The sequence below is a fragment of the Peromyscus maniculatus genome, chromosome 23 (genome assembly GCF_049852395.1).
Source record: "Peromyscus maniculatus bairdii isolate BWxNUB_F1_BW_parent chromosome 23, HU_Pman_BW_mat_3.1, whole genome shotgun sequence".
NCBI classification, from domain to species: Eukaryota; Metazoa; Chordata; class Mammalia; order Rodentia; family Cricetidae; genus Peromyscus; species Peromyscus maniculatus.
This window is the reverse complement of record NC_134874.1, coordinates 49029342-49040288: the sequence shown is the minus strand read 5'-3', so window position 1 is coordinate 49040288 and position 10947 is coordinate 49029342. Positions and strand designations below refer to the sequence as shown.

Sequence of the window (10947 nt, the reverse complement as noted above, 5' to 3'; positions counted from 1 at the left end):
ACAGCACAGACCCTGAGCACAACCATTAATAAATGGGACCTCTCAAAACTGAGAAGCTTTTGCAGGGCAAAAGACACAGTCAATAAGACAAAAAGACAGCCAACAGATTGGGAAAAGATCTTCACCAACCCCACATCTGACAGAGGATTGATCTCCACAATATATAAAGAACTCAAGAAACTAGACATCAAAGCACTGAACAGTCCAATTAAAAAATGGGCTAAAGAGCTAAACAGAGAATTCACAAAACAAGAACTACAAATGGCTGAAAGACATTTAAAGAAATGCTCAACATCCTTAATCATCAGAGAAATGCAAATCAAAACGACTCTGAGATACCACCTTACACCTGTTAGAATGGCTAAGATCAAAAACACCAATGACAACCAATGTTGGAGAGGATGTGGAGCAAAGGGAACACTCCTCCACTGTTGGTGGGAATGTAAACTTGTACAACCACTATGGAAATCAGTATGGCGGTTTCTCAGAAAATTAGGAATCAAACTACCTCAAGACCCAGCCATCCCACTCTTGGGCATATACCCAAAGAATGCTGATACATACCATAAAGATACATGCTCAGCTATGTTCATAGCAGCACTATTTGTAATAGCCAGAACCTGGAAACAACCTAGATGCCCATCAACGGAAGAATGGATGAAAAAAATGTGGTACATATACACAATGGAGTACTACTCAGCAGAGAAAAACAATGAAAGCATGAAATTTGCAGGCAAATGGATGGAACTAGAAAATATCATCCTGAGTGAGGTAACCCAAACCCAGAAAGACAGTTATGGTATGTACTCACTCATTGGTGGATTCTAGATATAAAATGAACAATCAGACCACAACCCATAGAACCATAGAGGCTATATATATATAGCATGGAGGTCCGTAGGACGACTGTGGCATATAATAAATTTCAGTTTTACTCAAAAAAAAAAAAAAAAAAAAAAAAAAAAAAAAAAAAAAAAAAAAAAAAAAAAAAAAAAAAAAAAACAGAAGTTCTTACACCATCGTAGAACTTAGGAATTTTCAGCAGTGTGAGTTTGTTGATGTGTTAACAATGAAACAGAAAAATTGATTACTTGTATACATGAGTCAAATTCAACAAGTATACAATGTGGGGATTGCCACATATCTTCATTGTTCTGAGAGAGGAATGTTATATTTTTCCATATCCCTATGCTCATATGACTTCTATCCATAGTGTATATGGATATAAACTAGTAAAGGAAGAATAACCAATAAAATGTTTCCACATTGAATTCACAGTTTGACTTTCTGTCCTCATAGATTTGTGGTATGGGGATTAAGGCTTCTCCACAACAACTGCTCCATGACTCTTGACTCTTACTACCCCCTCATTAAACAGCACAGTCACAACAATATATGAGTTACACTAGCTTTACTATGGACTATTTGTTCATTAGAAAGTCTTGAAGATATACTTATTACCTCTTCACTGTGTTAACCTTTTGTAATATGAGTGGTATGAAACTAAATGGATTGGCCATTCTACAGTATAGCTCTCATGGAGCTATGATTCAAACTGTAATATATGTTAAGGCATTGTTTCCTTGGTTTATTTCTTAAAAGAATGATTTGCAAATACAATTCATCTACCTGAAATTGAGGTATATGCTTTTGTGAGATTTAATAATTATTGATACACTTTAAGTTGTGCTTATTTACACTGTTGTTTTTGTTTAAAACTCCAGGACACATTATAATTTCTTTGGTGGCACATTTGTTTCAACTTTCACATGGCAATTACCTTTTACGTCTCCTAGAACTTTGACAATGTTCTTCAATATTATGGTCTTCCCAACTGTATCCTAAAATATAGTACCATAAAATGTATGTTATATTATTGAGAACTGTGCAAAATTTTAGTTACTATCTTCAGTGAACCTTAGAAGCCAGCCTAGTGTTTTTCACCTCATTCTTGTTCTTTCTTAATTAATTATAAAAGAGCATCAATAACCAAGGAACAGTTGTCCTCTTATTTAAAAAAAAAAAAAAAGAAAAATTCAGTCTTACCTATACTTGTGAGGTTCCTGTAGGTCTCTAGCATCACATCTTTGTAGAGATTCTTCTGGGAAGGATCCAGCAATGCCCACTCCTCCCAAGTGAAGTTGACATGCACATCATCATAGGTCACCGCATTCTAAAATATTCCATATATATGTACAACAGAAAGCATGATACTGACAACATTATAAGTGTATACTTCTTTGACAACATAGTCATATAATTCTGGTGCTCCCTACTCTTATTCCATGACATAGACATTATAATGTAATCACCAAGTCGCTTTAGAAGGAAACTGAATATGAGAGTCGCCTCTGTCATTTCTGCACCCTTTGAATGGGATATGACCTTGCAAGTGAAATGCCTATTAACAAACATAGAAAGACAAGTAAACAGATCAACAGCACAGAGTATACATGAGAAAAATTGTATGAACAATTACTAACTAAAAAAAGAAAAGAAAAGAAAAATAAGATAGACAAATTGGGTGTAAATACCTCAGCTAACAGTTGCTGGTGCCATGACCATAAAGTTCTGGAGCTACAGTGAAGACTATGAACACTTTCCTGAACCAATCACAGTCTCCCTTGGTTCTGTGGTCTTCTCACCATACCCTATTGACCATTCTCCTCTTGGACGATTTTGAAATCCTTAAATTACTACATCTACTTTCTAAGTACTATGTTTACAGGCCTATGCCACCATGCCTGACTTAGGTGGCTTCAACTTCATTTAGGGAGGCATTAGATTGACAGGATGAGTAATATAAGAAGTTACAATCAACTATATTCAAAGACTATTTATCTCTGTGAGCCTGGCTTTCACCATCTGCTGAATAAGAACAGACCAGGTCATTTGATGAGTTATACAAGACTCAATAATAAGGAAACATAATATTGCTTATAGTTGTAAGATAGTGGACTTTAAGGCAGGAAGGCTGCATTGGATGAGAGCCTTCTTCTGTTACTGGAGTTAGAACCAGAGCCTGTGCACTGGCTACCCTACCACCTAGGCTCAACCACTCATTCTCTGTAAGCCAATTAAATGAACCAAGTTATCCAGTGAGTGACATGCCACCTATAATGCAGTCACTCTGGAGGCACTGGAAACAGGTCTCTCTGATGTCCTAAAACAGCCTAGTCTATAGTGGGTGTTCCAGGCCATATAGGGAGTCGTGATAATAGTATTCTTTTAAAAAAAATAAGAAAAGAAAAAAGAAATAAATAGAAAACAGAAAAAAGCAAAATTACTAATGAAAATTTAAAACATGATATGTATTCAGTTTGACTAATTTGGAACAATGATGAAAATATAAAGTAAATAATCCATCCTAGTATCCTAACAGGTTTAGACAGGAAGCAAATATATGCAAAACTAAGTAATCTAATGAAGGAATATACTCAATTTTCACGTCTCTAAAATCCTCACACATTCTCAGATCCTGTCTCTCCTGTAAGGCGGTCAGATAAAGAGTAAATGTTTCCTCAGTAGAGACATTCTTATTTGGAGTACTCAGTCTTTTCTCACAGGGAAATTTCATAGGGTCCACTGTTTCACTAGTTGTTAGCCAAAAGGAGAGATCTAAATGTCTCTTTAGAATACCCTTATTCCTACCAGGAAGGCAGGTTACAGGGATAGACAGGGTGGGGACTGAGGAACTTTAAGGTCTAAGTTGGGACCACAAAGTGGGGGCCCACAGGAAATTGTCACTGATGGCTACATGTAGTTGCCAAAAACAGGAAAGAGTGGGAGACCTGCAGGGCAGTGATCCACCACAGCTGAGAGGATACAGAGAACACAATTAGGTGACAGCTTGTCCTCAGGTACACCCCAAGTATTGCTCTGTCATGTGATCTGGGTTTCCACAACCAAAAATCCCTCCTAACAATTCCCCCATACTCTACAGATCTTTGCAAATGCCTGATTGCCCTAGCCTTAGAGTGACTTGTGGATCTCCTGACAACCTGGATGTCATCTGGAGTCACCACAATTCTGGGCCCCACCTGAAAGTTTTACAGGCATCAAGGAAGCAGAATATGATCCCATTCAGACAAGTCAGTCTTAATTCTTGCAAGATCCTCTTCTCTCCTTTCAAAAGGTAAAAACTCCAACATGGGTACACCCCACATATGCCCTTGTGAGTTTGCACTGCTGCTCATTTATGACACTAGAGATAAACTCAGTCTTGTGGCTTTGGTCAATCAGTCAAAAACCTTTTAGGACTTGTATTGTCAGTTATACTCCTGATCATTTATTTTAACTCTTCCTACATTTTGTGGAGATTGGGCTTGGAAATTTCTTTAAGAACCATGTCTAAGTTAGTTTTGAATGCTGTCAGTCTTGTATTTCTTTTGAGTGATCAGGGCTGATGTAAAGATGAAATGAGAATCATCCATTCACACGTTACTGCTTTAATGACATGTTCATGGCCATGTTCAACCCCTGAGAGCACGGGCTGTCATTCACAGGGCCTGACTTGGATTCCCAGCACAAAGAAGACAGCTCGCAACTGTCTCTAACTGCAGGCACTGGGGAACAGACTCTCTCACGACCTCCCCTGGGACTTGTCCACCTATTGATGTGCACACTGGCGAATCATACACATCTACATTAAACCTCGTTCCCTTTGAAAACAACATCTACATGAAGAAAATGTTTTTAAAATATGGAATCACATATATATCTGTTTTTTTATCATTTGTAGATCTGGTACCCTAGCAGGCCCAGAGAATGCATCGGATTTCCTGGACCTAGAAATACAGGTAGTTCTGAGCCATCTGATGTGGGTGCTAGGAACCAAACTTGGGTATGCAAGAGGAGCATAACTATTCAGTGAACTCTCTAGTTCCCTAATATGACATTCAAATGTAGATGAAGCTGCCAGATTACTCCTTCTGTCTCTTATCACTTGAAGGTGATGAAAGTCTCCTCTAGATGGTTCTCAAAGGATTCAATAGCTTTCTACCCCTCTGTGAATGGACTCTCTACTTTGCTTCTTATTTTAATTATTAACACAATTCTCTTGATATGAGTACAGATATCAAAAGATAACAAACCTAACTTGTTAAAAAAAAAAACAGTCAGTGTCCAGTCAGATTATATAGGGAAAGTTCCATAATTTAAGATATGCCTTTTTTTTTTTTTTTTTTTTTTTTTTTTTAGAATTTTTGAGATAGGATACTTCTACATAGCCATGGCTGTCCTGGAACTCACTATGTGAACCAATCTGACCCCAAACCTTAAACTCAGAGAGACTGGCCTGCCACTGTATTGCAAGTGCTGGGGTTACAGGTATGCACCTCTAATCCCAGCTGAGATATGTTTTTTTAAAATGATCTATCTTTAAATCAGAGAATTAAAGGATGAAACAAGATTTTTAAAAAAACCATCTGATGAACAGTAATGCCTCTAGAAATTCTGTAATAATAATGTAAACTGGCAGGTCATTTCATATATTCTTGATAACTGGGTCATTTACTTTGCCAATTTCATCCATTTAAAAATGTTTGAACTATGTTTGTGTGTATGTACCTGTGCCATCATGTATATGTGGCAGTGAGAGGACAATTTAAAGGTGTCTATTATCTACTTCTCCTATGTGAATTCTAAAGATGAAACCCAGGGAGTCATCTGGCTGCAAGTGACCTCAATGGTGCTTGTTTGTATTTAAACATTATTTATGCATGTGCCAGTGTGGGTGTGTGCATATGCCACAGCCTGAGTGCAGAAAGAAGTGAAAAAAATTGTAGGAGGAATTTGAGTCTTCCAGAGATTTAACTTGGATCTTTAGGTCTAGCAGCAACCAACTTTACCCACTGAAACAATCCTATGGCAATAGATTGTGGTTCTGAGAAAGTGTTAGGAACTTTTTCAGTGTTTAAGATTAAGTGTTTAATCCACAGAATCAACTAACACAATCCAAACAAAAGGAAAAAGAAAACAAGAGATAGCAGTACATCATTTCCATTTGCAAATAGGATCTATTATTCAAATTGTCCTGTTTTACTCTATCATTAGATGACATAATATTTACAACCTGAGGAGAAGATAATGAAAGGGTATACGGCACTAGTTTGGTTATCACAAGCCGAAGAGTCATGAGCGGAAGAGTCATGAGCCATGGTTACCAGAGTTAGAATGGGCTTTATTAGAGAGAAGAAGGGATAGGAGAGAGAGAGAGAGAGAGAGAGAGAGAGAGAGAGAGAGAGAGAGAGGGAGGGAGGGAGGGAGATGCAGAGAAAGAGAGAGACAGAGAGAGCGTGAGGGTGCATGTCTGGCATTTAGGCTGAGATGCAGTCGCCCGCTGATGAGGTAATAAGGCACCAGATGAGACTGCCAAGCTGCACATATACAGAATCCTTACAGATAATAGTTTACTAATATAATTTTCAACTAGTTTAATTGGTGGACCAGTGAGACAGCTAAAAAATGTCTGTGCAAGGCTGGGACCTGACCTTGATCACCATATGAAGAGGGGCAAAAGTAGACCCCACAAAGTTGTCTTCCAGTTTCTACACATCTGTCATGGCCTAAAAACCCATAATCACATTACACACACACACACACACACACACACACACACACACACACACACACACACACCAGGAATGTTTTTGTTTGTTTTCTTTTGTTTTTAATTAATAAATCTCATTGCCATTACATTATCTGGCATCTCTGGATAATCCCCTGGAAGGCAGTACTTCAAGATGAAGTGACAAATGGGAAATTAATAGGGCATGAAGAAGCATAGAACTTCAAATAATATATACCTATCCATAGTACAACAAGCTATGTTGTGAAGTACTGATGTGGATTATATGGCAAACACTGATGCTGACAAATTTCCAGCATTTCAATATTATAGACTGATCACACCTTTCCAGTGACTTTTTTATTTTATTTTTAGTGATTCTCACTATTATTGCCTTTCCCCTTGGGAAACTTTGTGTAAGTTTTTGTAAAGAATAAAAATGTGTACAATGGTAAACTCTCTAAATGAAATAATTATTGGGAAAAAAATCCCTGTCACCATGGAACCAGGAATTCCATTGTGCCCTCCTAATTGTACCAAGAACAGGAAAGTTAGAGATTTATTAGACACATCTCATCCCAAAGATAAAATGCCTACTATTCAGATCCAGAGACTAATGCAATTAAGGGCAAGAGTTCACTTAATGAATATAGAGAAGTTAGAATGGTATGGTATAATGGGAAAAGAGTAAGACACAAGGAACTTCCTTTTGGGGAGCATTATGAGAGGAAGAAGCCCATATATTAAAAGTAAGGAATTGTAGTATAGTGTCTGCTCCCCAGAAGTCCTTTTCCCTAGGTCAGGCATTTGGATAAGGGTCTCCATTATTCCCTCAAGGGGTTCAGGAAAGTTCCCAGTTGCTAAAGTACTCATTCTCCTTATCTGTGGCAGGAGGAACTTGTGGTCCTTTCATTAACATAAGTCTGGTGCCTATTATCAAGGTCAAGGGTAGGTTCCTTAACCCATGATTTCAAGCCAAACACCAGCTCACAAGCCCTATTTTCTCCTGTTTAATCATGCATGAATCTATAGAACATAAAAGGTGTCTTTTTTCAATTAAACACTGCTGGTAGCCATTCAGTTCTCCCTCATATCATGTCAGTCTCTTTCTCTCTCATCCCTGCTGACTCCACACATCTTCTTTGGAACATGAGCCCCCTCCCAAGCAGGTCTCCAGCAAAACATACAATTTATGGCTGGTCATCCTATATTATTATATTTCTGCCAAATAGATGAAAATGATGTTTTGGTACACACATGGGGTATTTAATGTGTCTTATACTTTCTTCTACTAAGCATTTTAACACTAACATTGTTGAAATGTGTTGACAAAACAGTACACATTGGGGATACATCATCTACTCTTGGACATTTACTCAGGAGGCTGACACAAAAGGATCATGAGTTCAAATGTATCCGTGACTAAATACAGATATCCAAGCCAGGCTAAATAACTAACAATATCTCAAGGGAATTTGTGAAATTGTGAAAATCAAAACCAGGAACAATCTTTCACAGACATAGCAGTTTGGGGCTATTATGAATAAAGCAACTATGAACATAGTTGAGCAAGTATTCTTGTGGCAGGATGGAGGAGCATCTTTTGAGTATATGTCCAAGAGTGGTATGGCTGGGTCTTGAGATAGATCAAATCCCAGTTCTCTGAGGAACAACCATATTGATTTCAAAGCTGTACAAGTTAGCACTCCCACAAACAATGGAGGAGTGTTCCCCTTACTCCATATCCATGCCAGCAAGAGATGTTTCTTGTGTTATTGATCTTCACTATTATACAGGTGTTAGATAAATCTCAAAATAGTTTTTATTTGCACATCCTTGATGACTAAGGATGTGAACATTTCTTTACGTGTTTCTCAGCCATTTTAGATTTCTCTGTTAAGAATTCTGTGTTGAGATCTGTACCTCATTTTTATTGGATTATTTTGTTTGTTCATCTCTAGTTTCCTGAGTTCTTTATTTTCCTGAGTGAGGCAACTGAGAATCACATAGACAAACATGATATGTACTCAATTATAAGTGGATATTAGCTGTTAAGTATAGACTATCAGTACAATCCACAAACTCACAGAGGCTAAGTAACAAGGACAGCCATAGGGAGGGATGCACAGATCTCCCTAGAAAGAGTAAATAGAATAGATTTTCTGGCTCGATGGTGGGCAGGACCAGGAACCACCAGATGAGGAAGGGAAGAACAGAGGGAGAGTATACAGGGAAAGCTGATTGGAATAGGGGAGATTTTAGGGGGCAATATGGAAAACTGGTATAGTGTAAACTTCTTGGAAGCTATGAGTGTGACCACAGTGAGGACTCCAAGTAAGTAAGAGTACAGAACCTGAACTGGCCATCTTCTGTAACCACACAAGGCTTCCAGTGATGGGACTGGGACACCAGCCCAGCCACAATATATTTTATCTATGCTGGTCCTGTCTTCAAGATATGCTGGGGCAATGGCAGCTCAGAGCTTGTGTAATAGCCAACCAATAGCTGATGTAACTTGAGGCCCAGGCCACAAGAGGGAGCCCATGTCCAACACTGCCTGGAACTGGAAGTTGACTGGCTCTGAGAATTAAGGTAGATCCAAATACAATTGACCAAAAGGAAAAAAGTCTATGAAATGATTCCTAATTATATTCTACTATAATCAGAGAATGGTGCCTACACCAATTGTCATCAGAGGGGCTTCTTCCAGCAGCTGATTGGAGCAAATGCAGAGGTCCTCATAAAACACTACCTGGAGCTCTGGGAATCCTGCTGTAGATGTGAGAAGGGATTGTAGGAGCCAAAAGGGTCAAGGACACAAGGAGAACATAGCCCACGGAATCAACCAAACAGGGATCATAGTGGCTCACAAAGCCTGAAGCAGTAATCATGGAGCCTCTATGGCTCTGTGCCAGGTCCTATGCATATATGTTATGGTTATGTAGCTTGATGTTTTTGTAGGACTCCTAACAGTGTGTGATGAGGTGTCTCTGACTCTTTTCCTGCTCTTGGTACACTTTTCCTCCTACTGCATTGCCTCATGCTGCCTTGATTATGAGGGTCTGGGACTAGTCTTGTTGTAAGTTGTTATGTTGTGTTTGGTTGATATTACTGAAGATCTGCACTTTTCTGAAGGGAAATAGAGGAGGAGTGGATTGGGTGGAGAGGGGATCAGTGCAGGAAACTTGGGGGAGTAGAGGAAGGAGAAAATTTACTGTATGAGAGGATATATTGTATGAAAAAATAATTTTTAAAAAAGAAAAAGAGAAGAATGTGGATACAAGAAGGGAAAATTGGACCAAGACAAGAAAAAAAAAAAAAAACTCAGCAGGGAAAACACCAAGTCCTACAGCTCTATCTCGGATACATGGGGTTTCATTTTCAAAAGGCTTAAATAGCTCTATTCTTTCAAATTTTCATACATGTCCCTCCTTTGCTGCTTCCACTCCCTGTATCCAGCTGCCCATGGCAGATATCTCATAGCTTGTGTAGCTCAATATCAAATAGTCTCAAACGACACAGTCTTCATCTTCATGGCTTCATGTAATGGACTCTCAGAGTCTCCACACTGGGCTTCTGACCCATGCCAAAGAACAGTGCTGAACTGAAACTACAGAGGAAGAACCCACGACCTTTACATTTTGCATCTTTCTTGTTTCCAGAATCAGTACAACATGAGTAATCTTCCAAAACTCCCTAAATTTGGATTTTAAGTTGTAATGGACCTTACCATATTTGAACCAGAGTTGCAACAGGTTCTACAATTAGATTCTTTTCTGAGAACAGGAGTCATTTTGCTTACTCCTTCCATAAATTGAAAGTTTACCTTAATGGAGTCTTATCCTTCTGATGCCCATAGGCTTCTACTGTAGAGCAAGTGCCTTCATTTTAATCTCCTTAAAACTTCCTGTTCCACCACTGGACTGCTATCTGAAACTACCTAATGTTTTTCTCTACAAAACACAAATTTTTCATTTCTTTTTTTTGTTTGTTTGTTTGTTTCTTTTTCACTAGAGACCTTAATGAGTCACCATACTAACCATCCAACAAAATCAGTATGTTGTTGAAGAAATCAACCTATTACTTTATAATTCTGGTTTACTCAGTTTATCTAGATGGAGAAAGAGCAATTTGAGGCCAAAATATCATACAGATGACTTCTGGCTAAGTTTTTCATGGAGTCTATTTCCCACTGAAATCCTATGACCTCAGTCTTCACTGTCTGAGTTGCTCTCAAGATTCCCATCTTCTCAGTCCTACAAGAATAGCCACTTAATCTCTGTTTACAGCTTTCTCTCTCTCTCTCTCTCTCTCTCTCTCTCTCTCTCTCTCTCTCTCTCTCTCTCTCTCTCTCTCTTTTGCTTTTGGGACCCTGCTTC

The 10947-nt window shown here is 38.5% G+C and overlaps 1 protein-coding gene across 2 annotated transcripts in view; it reads right to left on the bottom strand.

The window, feature by feature from the left end:
* Window positions 1–10947, bottom strand: part of LOC102925846 (uncharacterized) — a 33348-nt gene that overhangs the window by 4852 nt on the left and 17549 nt on the right. For both annotated transcript variants that reach the window (XM_076561334.1, XM_015986576.3), the window contains exons 2-3: window positions 2047–2173; window positions 1781–1841 (exon numbers count right to left, since the gene is read on the bottom strand). In XM_076561334.1, coding sequence (XP_076417449.1) covers window positions 1781–1841; window positions 2047–2173 — 188 coding nt within the window. The remainder of the gene's footprint in view (window positions 1–1780; window positions 1842–2046; window positions 2174–10947) is intronic.